The sequence below is a fragment of the Pelophylax lessonae genome (assembly GCF_965119305.1).
Source record: "Pelophylax lessonae genome assembly, chromosome: 12".
Taxonomy (NCBI): domain Eukaryota; kingdom Metazoa; phylum Chordata; class Amphibia; order Anura; family Ranidae; genus Pelophylax; species Pelophylax lessonae.
In genome coordinates this window covers 170087109-170109034 of record NC_138779.1, presented here as the reverse complement: position 1 = coordinate 170109034, position 21926 = coordinate 170087109, and the positions used below count along the sequence as shown (strand labels likewise).

At 42.4% G+C, this 21926-nt stretch overlaps 1 protein-coding gene across 4 annotated transcripts in view; it reads right to left on the bottom strand.

Annotated features, from left to right (window-relative positions):
• PPFIA3 (PTPRF interacting protein alpha 3) overlaps window positions 1–21926 on the bottom strand; it is a 417083-nt gene that overhangs the window by 8015 nt on the left and 387142 nt on the right. For 3 of the 4 annotated variants that reach the window (XM_082273791.1, XM_082273794.1, XM_082273793.1), the window contains 3 exons: window positions 18658–18726; window positions 12299–12470; window positions 5064–5137 (listed from right to left, as the gene is read on the bottom strand). In XM_082273791.1, coding sequence (XP_082129917.1) covers window positions 5079–5137; window positions 12299–12470; window positions 18658–18726 — 300 coding nt within the window. In that variant the 3' untranslated portion in view covers window positions 5064–5078. The remainder of the gene's footprint in view (window positions 1–5063; window positions 5138–12298; window positions 12471–18657; window positions 18727–21926) is intronic. The other variant, XM_082273792.1, reaches the window with a different exon arrangement.

Genomic DNA, 21926 nt, shown 5'->3' with positions numbered 1-21926 from the left:
AGTAAAAAAATCTTGATGCAATAAACAAATTTATGTGATACTTATAGACATTCAAAACCTGAAAACGGGTCAGTTTTGACCCTAACACAAGAGGAGGGTTAAGAGTGGTGAGGATTCTCCAGCATTCCTCTTGTTGGTGTTAGCAAGGGAGACTCAAGAAGCTGGGGAAGAGCCTACATCCTCAGACAAGAACATGCCATTGGTTGGGTTTTCTGACCTAGAGGTTCACAGGGAAAACTTTTCCACTGAACAGTTAAAAGACCCCACACTGATAAGAGCATGGGAAAATGTGTTAAAAATCGATGGCGAACTAGTGAACCCAGATAAGACTTGTACTTACCCGTACTTTGTGTTTGAAAGGGATCTATTGTATTAAGTTGTTCAAAAGGTGGAAGAAACCATTGAGCAAATTGTAGTGCCCAAAACTTTCAGGAAGTTGGTGTTGGAGTATTTCCAAGATTCTATTGGCCTGGGGTCATTATGGAAATAGAAAATTATTGTTCCTCTTGCCCCGTGTTTCAGAAATCAGCACCTATGCCACATTTCCATAATCCGCTGGTACCCCTTCCTATTATTGAGGTCCCTTTTTGAGAGGATCACAATGGATTTGGTAAGTCCAGTGATGAAGTCTGCTAGGGGACATCACTACATTTTGGTTATACTGGACTACGCCACCCTCTATCCAGAAGCGATTCCTCTGCGAAATACCTCTTCCAAGACAATAGTCAAAAAGCTATTTCTTATTTTTAGTCGCGTGGATATTTGTAAGGAACTGCTTACAGACCAAGGTACACCCTTTGTGTCCCGTGTTGTGAAAGAGCTGTGCAAGTTGTTCAAAGTGAAACTCCTCATAGTCCTCTGACGTTTCCCATACAACCGCTCGTGGAGCAAGAAATGTATAATGATCGGGACTATCCTGATAAGATTTTTTGTTCCTCCTAAAAGGTTTTCATTATTGTATCCTATGGAGGAAAAGGTTGTTTACTAAGAAATGGAATATATCCACTGTGGATGCTGCCATTTCTTCGGTTAACAAGAGTTTAACCTGCCCTGTGGATAATGCTCAGGTTTTTAAAGATCCAGCAGATAAGAAGTTGGAATCTTTATTGAAAGCCTCCTTTGCAGTTGCAAGATCTGCGATACATCCAGCAGTAGCGGCCATAGGAGTTTGTCAGTCTTAAAAGACTGTATGAAGCGAGTGTCTAAGACAGTTCTTTTTCAAGGAGAGTCTTTGGAAGATCTGTCAGATCTACCTCGCACTTTATGTTTCGCAGTAGATGCTCTTATGGACTCCATAAGGCAAATGTCACGAGTAGCTCTGATGACAGTGCATATGCGCAGAATCCTTTGGTAAAGAAATGATCTGCGGAATTACCACGCCAAAAGTTACTGACTGGCTTCCCTTTTCAGGGAGAAAGCCTTTTTGGTGATGATCTGGATAAGTATATCCAAAAGATCTCGGGGGGAAGGGGCGGGGAAGAGTATGTTGCTACCTGTGAAAAGGAAGAGCAAGCGTCCTTTTAAGATCCCCAGCACTCATAATACCAGTGCTTCTATTTCCAAATGGTGGCGACGGGCTTAATCATCTGGGTCTGGAACCAAGCCTTCAGGGCAGGGTCAGAAAAAGCACTGGGCCCAGTGTGAAGTGGCGCCCCCACTCACTTGGGTGGGGTGAAGGCTACTGCGGTTCTCAAAGGTTTGGGTGAAAACGATTCAAGACAACTGGGTTATCACCACCATTTCACAGGGGTACAAACTTGAATTTTGAGTGTTCCGGTATTCTCGGTTTATAAAGTCAAATATACTGACAGATCCCCTAAAAAGGTCTCTTTCTGGCAATGAACCAGCTGAGGGCCCAAAGAGTGATAACAGAGGTTCTGGAGAAGGAAAGGTTCAGGAGTTTTTCCTCAAACCTGGTTATAATCCCCAAACCAAGCGGGGATGTGAGACCTATTCTGGATCTCAAAGCTCTAAACCAGTTTCTGAATGTTTGTATTTTCCGTATGGAGTCAAATCATTCAGTTATAGCCTCCCTGCAGGTAGAGAAATTTCTAGAATCCATAGACATCATGGATGCATATCTTCACGTGCCTATTTTCCAGGCTCATCATAGGTTTTTACGCTTTGCAATAGAAAACCGTCATTTTCAGTTTGTGACCCTGCTCTTTGGGTTAGCCACAACTCCAAGAGTGTTCACGAAGATCCTAGCTCCAGTATTGGCTGTTCTAAGGTCCACAGGGATATCTGTAATAGGATATCTGGATGATCTATTACTAATAGATCGATCAGCTTCAGCTCTAAGCCGAAATGTCCTCCAGACAGTACAGTTCCTAGAAAGTCTGGGTTGTATACTGAACTTAGCAATATTTGGGTCTTCAATACAGGCAAAGATGTTACTGGGGAATATGGTGTCTGCATTCGAGGCAATTCCATATGCTCAATTCCATGCCAGACCCTTACAGAACAACATTCTGTCTACATGGACCAGAAGGGTTCAGTCTCTAAACTGGTCCATGTCTCTGGTACCAAGAGTACGTCAGAGTCTGAATTGGTGGTTGTTGACCAGAAATCTGGAGAAGGGGATATCCTTTCATATAGTGACCTGGAAAGTGGTGACTACAGATGTCAGTCTCTCCGGCGGGGAGCGGTTCTAGAAGAAGCCACTGTCCGGGGGAAATGGTCATGGGTAGAGAGAGGTCTTCCCATCAACATTCTGGAAATACGAGCAGTCAGTCGGGCTTTGAAATACTGAACACCCAGACTTCGGGGTCACCTGTAAGGGTGCAATCTGACAATGCCATGGCCGTGGCTTAGATCAACCATCAAAGAGGCACAAAGAGTAAGTCAGCCCAGAAAGAGGTGGATATCATCCTATCCTGGGCAGAGAAGGTAGTGCCATGCCTGACAGCAGTTTTTTATTCCAGGAATAGAGAACTGGCCGGCAGATTTTTTGAGCCGTCAACAGATGTTTCTGGGGCAATGGTCCTCACATAACGAGATTTTTCAATCATCCTGCCTACGCTGGGGGGTCCCAGACATAGATCTGTTAGCATCCAGGTTCAACAAAAAAATTGAAAAGATTTGTGTCCAGGACCAGAAATCCACTCGCAGCCGTAGTGGATTCTTTGGTGATTCCTTGGGAGGAGTATTCCCTGATTTATGCCTTTCCTCCCGTGCAGCTGATACTGCGTCTGTTGCGCAGGATCCAGCTAGAAGGGAAACCTAGGGAAATCCTAGGACCTCCGGCATGGCCAAGGAGGGTTTGGTATGCACAAATCCAAAGGTTGGGAGTGACGAGGCCTTGGGCTCTTCCATTGCATCCGGACCTACTATCTCAAGGTCCAATATTCCACCCTGCTGGACAGTCTCTAAATTTGACAGCTTGGCTACTGAAGCCTTAATCTTGAAGGAGCTGGGTATATCTGGTCCTGCAGTTTATACGCTAATAAATGCTAGGAAACCAGTCTCTAGAAACATTTATTACAGAGTCTGGAAATCCTACATTACCTGAAAAGAAGCCAGGAAATGGCATCCTTGCAAATATATTATGGGGAGAATTATAGCTTTCCTTCAAGCAGGGGCAGATATGAAATTAACCTTGAGCACTATTAAAGGGCAAATTTAAGACTTATCGGTTTTCTCCCAAGAACCGACCGCTTCCCATTCGTTTGCTCAGACCTTCGTCCAGGGAATGTTACGTTTGCTGCCGCCTGTGAAGCCACCATTGTGTCCTTGGGAATTAAATTTGGTACTGACAGTTTTACAAAAACAGCCTTTTGAGCCTCTGGGGCAGGTTCTCCTGGTTCTTTTGACCAGAAAACTGGTCTTTTTGATTGCAATATCTTTGGCTAGAAGGATATCAGAACTAGCAGCTTTTTTTTGTAAAGAGCCATTCTTGATTTTTTTCATCAATATAGGGTGATTCTACGTCCACACTCAGGTTTTTTGCCCAAGGTGGTGTCCAGCTTTCATTTGATTTAGGACATTATTCTACCTTTTTTACCTCTCTCAGAGGAGGAAAAGTTATTGCACTCTCTTGATGTAATGCATGCACTTAAGTTTTACTTAGAGAAATCAGCTCAGATTCGTAAAATGAGAGCTTGTTTGTGCTGCCAGAAGGGCCCAGGAAGGGGTTGGCAGCATCTAAGTCTATGATTTCTCATTGGATTGGCCAGGTTATTACCCAGGGTATGGTTTAGAAGGGAAGGTTCCACCTTTTCCTGTAAAGGCACATTCTACCAGTGAGTAGTTGCCTCTTGGGCACATCGCCATCAAGCCTCTATGGCTCAGATTTGCAAGGTCATCGGTGCATATGTTCACTTTTTTCTACCGAGTGGATGTTGGGACCCAGGAGGAATCTGCATTTGCTGCAGTGTTCTGCAGGCAGCGGTGTAATCGTTTTTGTGGTTGGATGGTGGCATTTTTTGGTGTCCCCCTCCCTTCAGATGTATTGCTTTGGGACATCCCATATGTTATGATTTATGGCTCTGTGTCACGTGATGTACAAAAAGAAAAATAGATTTTTTAATACAGACTTACCTGTAAAATCCATTTCTTGAAGTACTGTACATCACGGGACACAGAGGTCCCTCCACTCTTCTATGAGGCCTTTATTTTTTGCTACAAAACTGAGGTACTTCTTGTGTTGGAGGGGTTATATTGGGGGGAATCCTTTCTGATTGGTTGCCAGTGTCCTTCATCTGTAGGTGGCTTTATAACCCATATGTTATGATTTATGACTCTGTGTCCCGTGATGTACTTCAAGAAATGGGTTTTACAGATAAGTCTGTATTAAAAAAAACATTTTTTGGCGGATTTACCAAGCCAACAGTAGCTGCACATAATAAGCTAATAATATTAATTCATAAAACTACAAAACACTAGAGAGTAAAAATTCTCCCCAAATAGCTCTGTCTTACAGGTACAACAAATACAGGAAAATCATATTTGAAAAAATTTAAACCCAGACTGGGAAATTATAATTTATGGGTAATGAACTCTCCTTCATCACAGTTCTAAGTTAAGATGCTTTCTTTACACCTCTGGAAACACCATCCACTCACCGCATTATTACGGTATTAACAGGAATAGGTTCTGACTGAGACATTGTCTGCTCGCTGGCTGCTGGAGGGACTTCCTGAAAATGCAAATTGAAGTTATTTAATACACCACATTATAAATGCTACATCGCTTATCTAGAGGTGTCAGCAATTACTTTATTTATCTTCTAGAGTGCCCCAGTAGGCGCAAAACATGGGAAGTTCAACTTGCAAGCCAGTACAGCTCCTGCCACCCATCATTTTGGCTTCCTTAAAGCAAACATGTACTTTGCAAAACAGGGCAATCAAATCGTTTGTTTGAAAGTAGTATAGGCAAAACTTTTTTTTTTTCATTTTGGATAGTGCAAGGGAGAGTTATAACCCCTGTCAGATCAGTGTCCCTTTGTGGAAATGTCCCGTCACTTTCTGTCCCATAGCCAAACAGGAAGGGAATAGGAAATTCCTGAAAATTAAAGGAATTCCTTGGGGACCCCCCCCCCCCCCACCCCCAAGGCATCAGAACGAGCACCCCTACTGGAAGATTTCCCACTATTACTTTTCTAGAGACAACCCAAAATTTTGGATTTTCCTTTACTTTCTCTTTAAATGATAATCGTAAACAGGACAAATAGAGAGGGTATATCTCATACACAGGGGCACAGACAGCAATAAAAATTGATAAGCATTGTAATCCCTCTCTACTCTATCAAAAACTAAAAAAAGAGTTTTGCCTTTAGTTATACTTTAATACCGGTCTCTCCTGTAGCACGTACTGACCTTTTCCTGCTAACCCGCTTATCCATTCAGTTGCAGAGAGTGAGAAAAGAATGTGTGTGAGCTTTGAGTCACTCTCATAGATGCCTAAACAGGGCTGAGAAATCCTTGCCCAGCCCCATGTGACAGCACTGGTCAATCACCAATCTCCAGCACTGTAATACTATAGGAAGGGTAGTTAAATGTATTTTCCTGACAGACTCAGCATACCTATGGGTTAATCCCGCCTCCACTCCTCCCCTATAGGACCTCATTCCTATAAATCTTTGCTCCGAGCCAGAGGCCGCATTCCTTTTTTGTCCTCCTCCTAAGGACCAGAATGATTGAAGTCTTACCTTCTATAAAGTATCCACGATCGAGGCCTGGTTGTCCAGCAAGCTGTGCCCCGGAAGATGTGTTGAATCTCCAGCATTCCCCAGCTATTAGCGGGGTGGAGAAGGGCGATTGATGCAGTGCCATGGGGAGCTTAGGCCTGGCTATGCAGATAGCCATAAAAGGCCTGGGCCCATGCAGCAGTGTCTTCTGTATCCAGGCATGATTGTGGGGGATGCCGTGTGTGGTGATGTATACTTTTATTCTGCATATTCCATGGCAGCAGTTTTTGTGTGTTTTTCTTCCATGGCTCTAGTGTCTTCCAGCTTATGGCGGCTGGAGCGCATTTGCTTTCCAAGCCACTGCTCTCTCTTCCGGCCTGGTGTCCCTGGGTTACTCCTGCCCAGGGACTCAGCACATACACGCTGTGGGTGGCGGTAGTGTCATTACAGTGGAGAAATTCAATCAGCTGTCAGTACTGTTAATATTGGGATTTCTCTGTGGTCAGCTTGCAGCAGTTTTCCCTAAAGGCCCGTACACATGAAAAGAAAATCGGAAGAAAAATTTCTCAAGTAGTCTTCCAGGACAGCCCATGAGACCTAGGGCTCCTCCTACCAGGTCAGGAAACACGTTACCCCACCAGATAAAAGGCGGTCCAACAGTCCTCATCCTTCAGTATTCGTGTTTCCTCCGGAGACTTAGTAGATCAGAACATTCTGGTCTTTGGTCTCCTGATCTGTCCTTTGGTGACTTGGAAAGAATCTTCCATACCTTCTCCTGCCCAGTGCGATACCTCTACTGACAGGTTAGAGGTGGCTGCTTTTTCTCCTGTGCTCAGTGCCCGGGGAGGGCTGGGACTGTTGATGGCATCCTAAGAAGCAGGAAGGAGTCTCTTCCGATCCATGTGTGGGCAGCGTAGGGGTGCTCCAGGCAGTAGCTGGCTGTGCAAGAGTGCTGTGTGGATTCAGGATCTTTTCCTGTGTCATCTCCACGGGCAGGAAGAACGGGGCGGAACTCCAGCATTCCACGCTGGCCCTTGGAAGTGACGAGGTCACTTTCCGGTCACAGTGACGTCATCAGCGGGTGCCGGAGACACTGGTTCTGGTCTCTGTAAGCGCCAACAGGAGATTGCTGGGCCACTGGTGTTGTGTGGAGAACCCAGCAGAGGCTGTGGGAACACTGACAGAGTGAGATGGATTCCTCTGCAGCAACTGCTTAGGCAGCAGATGCAGGCTCTGGCACCAGCACCTAGGTAAGCCTGGGGAATCTTCCCTCTTGCATATCCTGTGGGGTTTTCTCTTTCATCCATCATAGCTTATGGGCCTTGTGAAAGGGGCACTTTTCCTCTCTCCTGCACTGGGTGTGTTTGGAGTTTTGGGTGGTCTAATTCTCAAAGTGGATTTTTCTTTTTTCGTTTGTAAACCAAGGCTCAGGACAAGGTCCCGGCACAACCCCCAGAAAGAAATGTGCAGCCTGTGGAACTAAGCTAAGCTCCACATGGAGTAAAGTAGTCTGCCTCGCATGCATAGATGATTTAGTAAAGAATGATCCAGCAATTTCCTCCCAAAAGATGCTCACTTCAGTTAGAGATGAACTTTCCTCTATCTTGAGCTTTTTTAAGAACCTTATTGACAAGATGCAGCCTCCCAACCAAAGTCAAGCCTCAGATATGCCCGTGGCTGAAGCTGCACCGCAGAGTGAAAGTGGGAAGGGTCCTAGAGAGGAGTCTGCTTTCCCCCCATTCCTCACTGGAGGAGTCAGGGGAAGAGCCTAGGAATAGGAAATTCAGCAAGGGCTCTAGGTACAAATTGTCACTAGAGGATGTGGATAATTTGCTAAAAGCTGTCTATGTTACACTTGAAACTGAAGAAGAGAAGGTTCAGTTATCTAAACACAATCTTATGTATGAAGGAATGCATAAGAAAAAGGCCAGGGTTTTTCCTGTGCACAGCTCCCTTCTAGATACAATCAAATTAGAATGAGAAAATCCTGAAAGGAAGCCATTTTTCTCCAGTAAATTGAAGAGAAGGTTTCAATAATGATGCGGCGCAGCCATGGAACAAGTATCCTAAATTGGATGCCCCTCTTTCAAAAATTCACAAAAAGATGTATCTAGCTTTTGACGACATGGGTACACTTAAAGACCCAATGGATAATAGGGGAGATATCTTGTTGCGCAGGGCTTGGGAGACATCTATTATTAGTCTGAAACCAGCCTTGGCATCTACTTATGTAGCCAGACACCTTACATAGTTACATTGTTAGTGAGGTTGAAAAAAGACATCAGTCCACCCAGTTTAACCTTGAGTTATGGATTTCACAGATACAGACTAATTTGTCTGCCGGGACACCAAGGGATCAGATTATTAAATATTTCCCACTTCATTTTTAGGCAGTAGGTTTTCTGGCTGATTCCTCCGCTGAGTCGGTCAGGATGGCAGCCAGGACATCAGCGTTGGTTAATTCGACCAGGAGAAGTCTCTGGCCTAAAACATGGTCAGGAGACTCTGCTTCCAAATTGCGCCTGTGTAGGCTTCCCTTTACAGGTGACCATCTCTTTGGCCCCGGGTTAGAAAAAGCTCTGGAATGTACTGAAGAAGTCGTTTCCAGATAAGAAAAAGACCCTGTATCCTCCAAAGTTTTTTCGAGAGCAGGGGGGCAGACAACAGGGTCAGCATGAGAAGGAGGCCAGGCCCAAGAAACAATGGACTAGCCACAAAGGCAGAGGTGGGGGGGTCCTGTTCAACCCTCTTCAACACCCCACCAAGCTACAATGACTCCTTACTCAGAGTGGGAGGAAGATTAATGGCCTTCCTCCGACAGTGGAAGGAGTAAACTTCAAGCCCTTTTATTTTAGACCTGGTGGCCAGGGGACACAGACTGGAATATGATTTCCGGCCGCCGGAGAGATTGTCAATTACCAGTCTGCCCAGCTATTGAGTGAAAGCAGCTGCCCTGAGTCTCCAGATAGGAGACTGAGTAGATCAGAACATTCTGGTCTTGGTTTCAAGGGCAGAGCAAGGCAGGGGATTTTACTCCCACATTTTTGTGATAAAGAAACCCTCAGGAATTATCACTTAATATTGAATCTGCGTGCACTAAATCACTCGACTAAATACAAGCACTTTTGTAAGGAATCAGTGTATTCCATAAGAAATCTGCTTTACCCTGGATGCTTCATGGCAATGCTGGACTTAAAGAATGCTTACTTTCACATCCCTATTTACCCAGCATACCAAAAGTTTCTATGAATAGCAGTGAAGCTACAGTAGGATCAGAGATCTGACATTTTCAGTTCCAAGCACTGCCCTTCGGGTTATCATCAGCCCCACGCTTCTTTACAAAAGTCCTGGGGGAAGCGTTGGCCCCGTTGAGACAAAAATTAATTCTGATCATCCCCTACCTGGACGACCTAGTAGTGGCAGATTTGTGTCAAAAACTAGAGCGGGATCTCCAGACAGTTCAGGAGTTCCTCAAGTCGCTAGGCTGCATGGTCAACAAAGAGAAGTCTTCTCTGAAACCCTCCCAAAGAGTGACATATCTCAGGTATGAGATTTCCTCACTAGATCAAAAGATTTTTCTTCCAGGGGTAAATGTTTCAAAAACAGCTCAGATGATGGCATCCTTGCAAACCAAGCAGTAGGTTTTGATCAGAGATGTTTCAAGAGCTGTAGGCCTTATGACCTCCTGCTTTCTGGCTGTTCCTTGGGCGCAGTTTTGACAACATCCTCTTCAATTATTCCTTCTAGGAATCTGGGACGGGTCCCTAAGTTCCTTGCAATTAAAGGTAAAAATTACCTCCAAAGTAAAGAGGTCCCTGTGGTGGTGGAGGTCGCCATTTCACCTCGAAAATGGGCTGGAATGGGTCATTCCAATATCACAGAAAATTACAATGGATGCAAGCTCTTTCGAATGGGGAGCCCATCTTCAAAACAAAATAACGCAGGGAAAATGGTCCCTGCTGGACAAAGAAATGTGCCTCATTTAGGACAATTGCGGCATAGATTATCTAGGCTGCCGGAGCCAAGGGCTTGCTGCCTTTGGGGATGGTGACCGCTCACTCGACCAGGAGTGTGTCTACATCCTGGGCGCCTGCGCAGCATGTGGTTCCCAATGTAATCGGTAGGGCGGCCTTGTGGTTCCTGATCAATACATTTTTGGCTAAATATTGTGCAAAGCCTGCCTCTTTATCTTCTGTTAATTTTGGTATACAAATCCTGTCAGTTGATGGTGTCAATTAAAATTTCATAAATTTTATTAATCAATTAAACCCTTTTCTTTTATTCTGAAATTGCCCACCCGTGTATGTATGGCTAGTTATTTCCCATTAAATATGCTGCCATGGATTCTGTCAGGAAAACTGAAAATTTCCTATCAAATACTTACCATAATTTTCCTTTCCTGATGGACTCCATGGCAGCAGGAGTTCCTTCCCAGAGTCATGAGAAGCCTAGTTACAGAATGGGGCTTCTGGCTCAGAGCAAAGATTTAAGAGAGTGGGGGCTATATGGGAGGAGTGTGGGCGGGGTTAACCCATACGTATGCCGCCATGTAGACCATCAGGAACGGAAAATTATGGTAGAAAAGAGTGGGGATTTCGATTCTCCCCCCCCCCCCCCCCAAAAAAAAAAAAAAAAACGCCTCTACCTGACTGGTTTTCTTTAAAGGATAACTAAACCCAAAGACAAATAAAATATTATACTGTAGCTTACCAGTCCTTAGATGTGATGGCTACATTTGTGTTCTAAGCACATTTTCAGCAAGTACAGAATACACCTGTTGATCTTGTCAGTAAAACTAAAATCAAAAAGAATGTTCTCTTTGTTCTGTAAACTATAAGTTTCTCCAACCCTATAAAATGGAGATAAATAAATGCCAGACAGTTCTTTTGTCCAACCTGGGTAGCAATAGTGTCTCCCTCCATAGATACTGTGGATTATCGTGCTTAGCTGCCTAGGGACAGGAAGTATATTATGGTATTAGGTGTCAAGAAGGAAAAAGCCTGAAAAAAATACACTAATGCAGCAACCTAACCTAAGAACTGTTAAACTGAAGTATATTACATTTTATTTTTTGGGGAACAAATGCACTTTATGCCATTGATGGCTTAACAAAATCAATTGCTTTAAATCAAGATCTCTGTTTGGTAGTCTTGTAGTGAGGTAAAAGGCAAACAAGCCACAGCATGGTGCAGTACTACTAAGCAAAGCTTGTACAGTAAGTAGTGATCAGATATGGCTTCCCATATATATATATATATATATATATATATATATATATATATATATATATATATATATATATATACTGTGTGTTTGTATATATATACAAACACACACACACACGATAAATGCGTGCTCCATATATTCTCAGTGACCGCTTTATAAGGAACACTTTCTCAGTAACCCAAACATCAGATCGAATAGCTTTCAGGAGAAATTTTACTTTTGAAGACATAAAATTTCCCTTAGGGCTCTTTCACGCGGCCGTTCAGTTTTTTTTTTCCGCTCCGGTGCTTTTTTTTTTTTTTTACACGGAGCGGATGACACTTGTCATCCGCTCCGTATGTCCGCATATCATCCCATCCGTTTGCGGTTGACATACGGACATAATGCATGTCTATGTGGATTGCGGATGTCAGCGCTGAGATCCGATTTTGCTTCCTTTCCGTTTTTTAAACAGAACAAAAATAGGGTTCTGTTCTGTTCCAAAAAATGGAACAGAACTGAAAGGAAGAAAATCGCAATCCCATTGACATTCATTATGTCCGTATATCATCCGCAAAAAAATAGGATGATTTGCGGACATGCGGAACGCCCGTGTGAAAGGGCCCTAAAAAGAAAAAAAAAAAAGGTGAGAATAGCAGAAGTTGAGAGCATCATTAAAATTCTACAGCATACCTTCGTATTATAGCTGATTTTTTGCATCACTTTAGGGGTATTAGATAGGTGGTCATAATAAGGGAGCCACAGAATATATAAAACATTAACAAACCATAAGATTATTCACATCTTGCTCATCTTTTTTATATACACAACTAAAAAAAACATGAAAAACTCTATAATCCCCATGTAGAGGGACACCACAAAATTATAATCAGTAAAATATTCATTATATTATGTCATTATATGGTGAATCCAAGTTTTTGTACTGTTGCAGATAATTTGCAGTACCTTCAGACTGCATCTTGCGTAGCTGCACAGCAGGTGAGGTAATAGAGGAGACAGCGGCAGTCCGGAAGTTTGCCGGTAACATTTCAGCAGAGTCTGGACTCACTCCTCTGAGGTCCTTTTCACGGAACATCTTCCTCCAAGAAGGAGAGCGGCTGAATGTCTTGGCACTATCCTATCGTAGAGAAGCAAAGACAGGCAACATCAGAGTTTGGCTTTCAAAATTTAGAGTGAGCCCAAGCCATGCACAATAAAGCATTTACAAATTCTAAGCAAGTAGTAAAAGCACTTTGAAACAAGTGCTGACTAATCTTTCTAGATACAGCGAAAGAATCATCTTCGGAATTCACAACAGAATTCACATCGCAGAAAGTACTGAATTTTTTCTATTAGCAAGACAATATTTGCAGCCCTCTAATACAAACAAACGCCATATGTTTTTAAACTGATGGAAAAAGTATTCAGCCTGACTTTAGAGCCGGTTCACATTGGGGCGACTTGTCAGGCGACCTGGTCGCCTGACAAGTCGCCGCGGGTCGTCTGCCATAGATTAGCACAGGACCACAAGTCGCTCCGACTTAGAAAAAGGGTCCTGAGCTTCTTTGGGGCGACCTGGAGCGACCTGCATTGACTTCAATGATATGAAGTCCGTGCCGGCCGCTCCGAGGTCGCGGTGCGAGCTGCGCACCGCGATTACACAAGTCGCCCCGGCAAGTCGGGTCGCGCCTGTGTGAACCGGCACTATAGTCTTTGTTTTACAGTTCATCTAGGACTGTTAGGAGCCTTTCACACTTGTGCCACTTAAAAGTCGCCCGATTTTACATCGATTTTGTTGAGGCAACTTTGACACGACTTGAAGCAATGCCTATGTCTTTGGACCTCAAAACGCATTAAAATCGGCCAAAAGTAGTGCAGGTAAAACTTTGAAGTCGTTGCGACTTGAAGTCATACAGATACGAATGGTACTCATTGGAAATCATGGAGAAGGACTTGTCATGCGACATTGCAGGCCCAAATCGCAGGATAAGTCTCACAAGTGAGATAAAGATAAGTGAACCTGTCATGACTGAAATACAGGCGCTTCCTTCTAAAAAGGGTAGAATCCTTAGCTTTATTTAGGCCAAAGGACATTGTGGAAAAACTGGAAGTGGTTGTCTGCCGATATAAAATGCAGAAAGTGCTTATGAATTGGGTAAATTCAAATACGGGGACAAGAATCTTAGATGTTCACAAATGTCTTGTATTTCCCTTGTCAAGTACTGACCTTAAGGTCCGGTTCACACTTATGCGATGCGGGAAGGCTGCGAATCCGCAGCCTGTTCCCGCATCGCACACGCACCCCCGGCAGTTCACACTGCCATATGCGATACGCTGGGGGTGTCAATGTAATCTTAACGACACCCCCAGTTTGATCGCATATCGCAGTGCGATCTTGCAGTTCGCACAGGATCGGATCGCACAAGTGTGAACCGCTGTGCGATCCGATCCTGATGCGGCTGCCAAAAAGGGTCCCTGTGCGTGTTTGCTGCGGGTGCGGTGCGAATTTAGCCATACAAAGTGTATGGCTAAACTCGCACCGCACAGCCGATCGCATGTAATGAAGGAGCAGTGCGCTCCGACATTACATGCGAACCCCGCACTCGCATCAGTGTGAACCGGGGCTTAGAATCTCATGCAAAATTTTGGAACTTGAAAGAATTTGTTAAGGGCTTTTAAATCTAGAATAGGACAAATACCGCTGTTTGGTTTTGGAACCATAAAAAAGGGTTAAGTAGAATGATTTGAACCAGTCTTGTGCTGCAAAAAAACAAACAAAAGAACCGATAAAGAAGGGTTGTCTTTGAAATTCTCTAGCTGTTTAAGACCTTAGTGAGGTCACCCAGGTGTGCCGAGTCAAGGACCACAAGGCTACTGATTAGTATAATTTATGCTGATTTTACATTTAATAAACTACTGTGGGATAATGCTGGTGTTTTTTTTTTTTTAGACAGATGACTGGATCAATAACAAGAATAATCCACTTTTTAGTGAAATCTTTTTCCACTGGATAGAGTTCAGTTAAGATTTAACTCCAAATTCTATCTGGTTATAAACAGAGTAAGTTTTGCAAATCTCTTTCTACCCAAGTGAGCATAGGGAGATGGGGGAGAGTCAGGTTGCATAATGTAATGGCTATTGTGGACAGAGACAATGACCTTTTCAACTTTAGCAAGCATGTTGCGTGAAGCTTCCTCTGCAATATGGTGACAATCTGGGAGAGAGAATTCTTCCACAGCTTCCTATACAGCCTCAATATTCTACTCATTCTCTTTTGTGTCTGCTTTCTCTAGAACCAGCATAGCAAGATCCAACTCCAGTTGGGAAACATGAGTAGGAGAAGAGCCAAGGTGTTTTTGGGCCTTGGATGAAGATGGTTGTATTAAGGCTGTCATTTTTACGATGAAATGTGAGTCAGATGCAGATAATTCTGCTGTAGAGCTAGAATCTGATGTTGAGAATTTCTTTGGTGCAATAAAGGCATCATCAATCTGAGGTTGAGAGTGGTGTGGGCCTCCAGCTGAGTTAACATATTCCTGCAATTTGGAATGGACACACTTTCACCTGGCCTTCACCATAGCTACAAGTGAGGGTATTCATGGAATAGGGTTAGAAGTATAGAGTAAGCGTGTCTGTAAGGAGTATGCAATAACCCAGATGTACACAATCCTGTAATAAATCCTTGTGGTGAAAGGGAATGAAGTGCCCCGAGCACCTTATAAGGGCTTTAGGTGGACATGGCAGTAAGGTCTGTCACCAATAGTGTGATGTAACACCTGGTCATTGACCTAAGACTGAGCTCTAAGTAGTTGAATTTTAGTACCAAGTTGAAAATGCTTACACTGAGAGGTGAATAAAATCCAAACATTACTTTGTAAATTTACGTGAGTATATCATGAGTTAGAGGCTGCTCCGTCCCTAAATACTATATGGAAAGATGCATCTCCCATGGGACATTTTTGCAGTTAAGAAATGTTAATCCAAACAATCTTTAAAAGAAGATTTTTTTTTAATTGTACAAAACAGATTAAAATTGGTCTATACATAAAATGCCCTGTTCTTTAGCTATACAATGTCACCTGCATTTCTCCCAACTGGGGGTAATGGTAACATACACCATGCATCAACAGATGAATTGCAACCAAATTTCCAACGCTTTTCGATTATGGTCAATCTTCCTCAGGGAATGTCAGGTGTAGCACGCCTAAATGTACAAAATAACAGTAGAAAGTATATAGGCATAGTATGTAAAAAAATGTTAACAATAGTTGAAGGTGATATGGCCACAGCATGTTGATTCACATAGAGAGGTAGACCAGATTAGCACGACGTAGAGCTGCTGCAGCACATCTCAAGGGGTCCTAAATCAGGGCAGCAGGGCCACAGATCCCACAAGAAATCAAATGGGGGGGCAGACAAATGGAGAGAGCCCAATATGAACAATCAACCCACCCAACGGTCTAAAAGATATAAATAAATGATATATAAGTATCAGTTTAAATGATTCTCCATTCATGGAGCTAGTGTTTATATATTTTAAGGGACAAATAGATACATTGGCATCATACCCAGCCATATACAGGCGTATATGAAAAAACAATGTGGACTGGATACAAACAAGCCTCACTTCAGCAATAAGTGGAAAACACAAAAGTAAACAAATAACATCAAACAATTATACCAATGTGTCTGCAATTCAAGATAAAGAGTGGGACTGTTGATGATGGAATGGGGTGGGTGAGGTCACATGGTTCCCCCAAAGAGACGTCACATACGGCGGCTGCACGCTTTCCGGATAGGCAGAGATTTGCAGGCAGCCTTGCCTGCCCGAGGGAATCAGGAGACCAACACTCCTTAGGGGAACCATGTGACCTTGCCCACCCCATTCCATCACTTGATTTAACCCATATACTGTAAATAGGACAATCTTGTAGTTCCAGCTGTCCGGGTCACTCCTAAGGTGGCTCTTTCACAGGTAAGCTTTTTATCATTAACAGCCCCATTCTATGTTTTGCATTGGAGATACATTGGTATAACTGTTTGATGTTATTATATATTATATTTTTTTCCACTTAGGGCTGAAGTGAGGCTTGTTTGTATCTAGTCCACATTGTTTTTCCATATATGCCTGCATACCATCGGCTGGGTATGGTAACCACTGTCCCTTAAAATATTTAAATACTAGCTCCATAAATGGAGAATTATTTACACTGATACTTACCTATTTATAATTTATTTATATCTTAATTCTATCTTATATTGAAATGTGTAGGGAAAATTTGGTGGCAATCCAACTATATGTTGATGCATGGTGCATGTTACTATTACTCCCTGTTGGGTGAAAAGCTGATAACATAGCTAAAGACCAGAGCATTGTATGCATACACCAATTTTAATCTGTTTTGAACACTAAACATTTCTTCTTTTAAAGATTGTTTGGATTAACATTTCTTGGCTGCAATAAAGTCCCATAGGAGATGCATCTTTCCACAATCCAAACATAGCCCTGTTTTTACACTAGAGATCCAGGGTGACCCTGTCTTACCTTTCCATGATGCTGGACTGAAAATAAAGTTCAGGTTTGCCATCACAGTGGGCATACTTCCGAAGTGGTCTTAAGGGACTGGGTTCCATAGACATGAACCATCGCCCTGGACCTGTATAGCACCCTGTAGCTAACTCAATTGGTTGCATCAAGTGCCAAGGTGCAAGCCCATGCAGGATCCAAGCAGCATTACAGGCCACCCCTACACTGTGGAATACAGGTGCAGCTCCCAAGGTTTTACGGAGGTTGCTCTGATCTGGATATACTGCATCTATGTTGGCATTAGAAGACAGTGTGGGTTTGGCTGATGAATCAGAAGATAAAACAATAAAGAAAAAAAACAAACTAGGTAAGCTAAGGCAGAATATCCATTTTGAATGGTCTCATCATATTCTACTTCAAGTGCATTAAGTACTGACCGGACATTGGTCAAACTCAGCCTTGATTGACATGAGTTATTTTTTTGAGAATGAATGTCTTTGAGTTTATGCTTGATTTTTAACCAGTTTGTGTAGTAAATACATTTTTTATTTTATATAATACTTTCCTGTTGTATATGACATCTGTATCTGAGGTACCGAGAAAGTCCGAACCAACTGCTGTTCTCCTTTTCCCCCTATATTTGGAGACTGTACTTTGGGGAAAACAGTCTCCATTTCCATTTGGAGAAAAGGTCCATCACATACAGACATTAGTACAAGACTGAAGACTCACAGAGTGGGATAAAGTTATAGGGGAGGCGTGTTCTCTAAACCTTGGCAAGTGTCCAATCACCTGAAGGTACACACCTATAACCCATGGTGTACCAATACCTTGCCTAAAAATAGTTAACATAACAACATTTTATTTTACATACATATAATTGCTTGTAGTAAATACATTATATTACACAGTATGAAAATACCTCTGAATCTGCACCCCCTAAATATACGTATAGACATCTTTTACCTTTTATGTTTACATAGACTGAATGCCACTGGACATAATAGTCCTCATACATAGTATAACTTTAAATGTTGCAATTACTACATAAGGCTTCTCCAAAACAGAGTAAGTGTATTGCAATTCAACATGTTTTGCAGTCAGCTTGGTCAGGTAGACAGAGGAAATTTTTGGTACTGGTACCTTACAACTGGATGTTCAATAAGTTTTGCAAGTCCATAGCTAAAACCCCCCTTCTCTGGTAGAGATGGAAGGGGGAGATTTTGATTTGTTGTTGTTGCTTAGCACCTATAAAGTCCCATTTATATGGCAATTTTTTGGATCAGTCTTGCAGAGTAAGCAAGGAAGGAGTCTCGAAGGAAGAAAGGCATAGTAGGTTTTTTTTCTCTCTCAGAGCAGACTAAGCCATTAGCAAAATAGACAGGCTGGGAGTAGGAGTAATACTGGGCTGTCCTTACAGCTTTGTTTTACCAGTTACCTGAATGCAGCAGCATAACACAATGTACCTAAATACTTAATCCGGTGTCCCTTAATTTATGATTAAAAAAACAGGAGTAGAGGGAAAAACCCCAACATAAGTAGGAAAAGTGCCAACGTTCCGTACTATCCTACTGTTTTATTAGTTGCAATGCAATATTGTACCTTGTAAAACTTACATTGTAGTGGGGGTGAGGGTGCACTAAGTAAGAAAATGATGGACTTCAAGATAGTCTTCAAGGGCATTACAAACAAATAAAATTACAATTTCAACTTATAGTTGCTAAAAAAGGTAAGACAATGTTTGCTCATTTGACAACCTTAATCATTTACATATGTAGAGTTTGTGTGCATAGCTGACCTCATCCAGTCGTCGCTCTGTCCCCAACGAAATAAGACTACTGAACTCCTTTTCCAACATTTGTCGAGCCTAACAACAAAAGACCAAAGAAACATCATCAAAGAAACAATCCAGAGGAAGTTAAAGATTCAACCTGTTCCAGATTGGAGATTCCTTCAGACAAAACTCTACAGCCTGAACTGAAATCAATGGTGTGAACATCTGTGCTGTGTGAATGGAAAACATTTTGTGAAAATAACAATATAAAGTTCAATATAATATGAATGATTAAAAATACATGTTAATAATGAGTGTATAGGTTGCTGCAGCCCCTGTTGTGTTCCCACAAAGTAATAAAAATAAAATGTGATGTGGGGTTGCACACTCTTGCAAATATGTAGTTCAAACTCAATAGTGTTCTAACAGTGAACACATAAAATACAGTGGTGCAGATTCAATATATGAATAACACATTAAAAGTCCAGTATAAAGTGCAAATGCTTTTAGTGATATTGGTGAGGTCATAAATGAGCTGAAAATAAGTCCAAGCTTCAAACGTGATAAATGCCAAACACCTTCTTCTAATCAGATGATATCCACATGTATTCTTAATAAACAATATGGTGCAATTCCACCTCTGTGCATCCCTCCCGTTCTCACAGAACTCTCACCTCATATAGAGCTAAGGTAAGCCTTTGAATAGTATGCTCAATGGGCTGACCAGGTATTCCAGCACTCTCCACTTCCAATAGATACTACTGGTCCCTTTAAGATGCCTGTGGTCCCTTTAGGCCTCCGGTACATCCATTCAGAAACATGTTAGCATAAAGCAAACAAGCCTCCCATAGTTTAAAATTGTAAATAACAGCATTGCATGGTGTCACAAACCATTTTCAGTCTAGTGACGTGATACAAGGTCTAGGGCCTCCGTGACCCGAAGTGATGTGAGACACCATGCAATCCTGAGTATACAATATAATATATGCGTGGTTTTATCGGTTTAAATGTAAGAGTCTTTCCTATTGCAATAAAGGGTTGTTATTTACATTTTAAACTATTGGAGGCATGTTTTCTTTATTCTAACATGTGGTTGGGTGTATATCTGTTGGAAGTGGAGAGTGCTGGAGTACCTAGTTAGCCCATTGAGCACACTATTTAAAAGTTTACATTAGCTGTATATGGGGTGAGAATTCTGTGTATTGCACAGAGGTGGAAGTGAACCATAATGTTTATTAAGAATACACGTGGATATCATCTGATTAGAAGAAGGTGGTTGGCATACAGTATATCATGTTTGAAACTTGGACTAATTTTCAGCTCATTTATGACCTCAATTGATTCATTTATAGCATTTCCACTTCATACAGGACTTTTAAAGTGTTATTCATATATTGACCCAGCACCACTGTATGTTATAACACTATTGAGTTTGAACTGCCTATTTGCGAGGCTATGCAACCCCAAATCACATTTTATTTTTAGAACATCCTGAACTGAACCAAACAACCTGTGATATACTCTATGTATATATGTCATAAATAATGATTGGTATGAATATGCCAACCTATTTGTTTCTTTAAAGGTAGCCTGGTAATATTTCAAATTTAAAACTACTTAAGTTTACAAATAGCCGATGCCACAAGGAGCCCGCCCACACATTTTGGTCTTGATAAAAATGATTGAGGATGCTATTGCTCTGCTACTCTGGCATCTCACAAGGCACTGCGTGTGCCTTAGCAATCTGTAGAGAAGCACATATATTGCACTGTAGGCAGACAGTGGGAGTGACGTAGCTCCAATTTAAAGCCTGCTCAAGATCTTTATACCAGGTATACACAGCCTCCCAGCATGCATGGGCACTTTTATCAGAAACCCCTGAGTAATGTGTGCTAAAGTGACTGCTTGTAGTCTCCACTGGAAGTCCATGTGACAAAATGGCATCGGAAAAGCACAACTTGGAGGCTGGGTTCTTAAGCACAGAATGTTCTTGAAAAAGAACCTTCTAAGCTGGGTCACCAGCATTTTTGTTTATCGTACATCACGGGACACAGAGCCATATTCATTACTATGTAGGTTATAGATTACCTTCAGGTGAATGGACACTGGCAACCAATCAGACAGGAAGTCCCCCTATATAACTCCTCCTACACAGGAAGTACCTCAGTTATTTTGCCAGTGTCTTAAAGGTGATGGTTACGGTGGAGAAGCTATCCGCATTTTTTTTTTTTTTTTCGAAGAAGAAAAAGGAAAGAAGATTATGCTACAAACCCCAACCAAAGATCTCTGAATCTAGGGGGTTAGAAATCAGATCCATACAAAAAAGTCAAGGACTAAAAGGATGGTACCTGAGCCTTAGGAAAGCAGATACAAGGTTTTCCTGTAATGTTGTCCTTTTTAGGCACTGTAACCTGGGATCCGGACCCTTGGTAAACCAATCTCAAAGGCGGGGGGGGGGGTGCTCTACAGGTCCAAGAGAGTGGCTCCTCAAAATAAGGGGACCCAGTCCTTCAAGGTTGGCAAGTGACAAAAACTCACCATGATGGGTGAAGATTGGATTCTTGTTAAAAGACAGAATCCTGCGGCGGGACTGATAAGTTCACTTTAAAAATATTTGTAAAAATATTTTTATGCACTGCTGCCTTTAAATATAACAGTTACCAAGTGCCATGTTGGTCTCTACAAGAGACAATAGGTGTGTTAGCTATGGTAAAGCACACCTTGTTTGTTTAAACATATTGTTTCACCCTATGCTGATTACCTGATAGGTATCAGCTGTGACAAAGCATGTTTGTTTGCTTATGCTGCTCTCACCCCATGTTTGGCGTGTCGTTTTTAGACCTGCGCATTTGTCTCCTCAGAATCTCCGGATCAAGCAATGCTGTCTGTGGAGAAGGATCATCCGTGAGCACACGAAGTTTCGCCAATTAAGCACAAGTATAGACTTGGAGCAGGAGGGGCATGTCATGACGCAATTGGCGTGCATATGGACGCCACGTAGCACGCCGCTCATGCGCAGTACAACCGCAAATGGCATGATTTTTTAAGGAAATTTTTTTAACACTCAAGCCTCTGTCAGAAGGCTGGAGGGACACAGAACAGCAGCCTCTGGGTTGCGTGAGACACTGTGGGTGCATGTTTACAGGCACAGACAGGTTCTGTATCTTTGTATCCTGCTGCATGTGATAAGCTGTATAGCTTGGCACATGCCTTGAGTACACTAAAGTTAGTACCTCAAGTTTGTCTTGCCTCAGAGCAATGTCATTCCGAAAGAGGAATGGGGGGCACAGCTG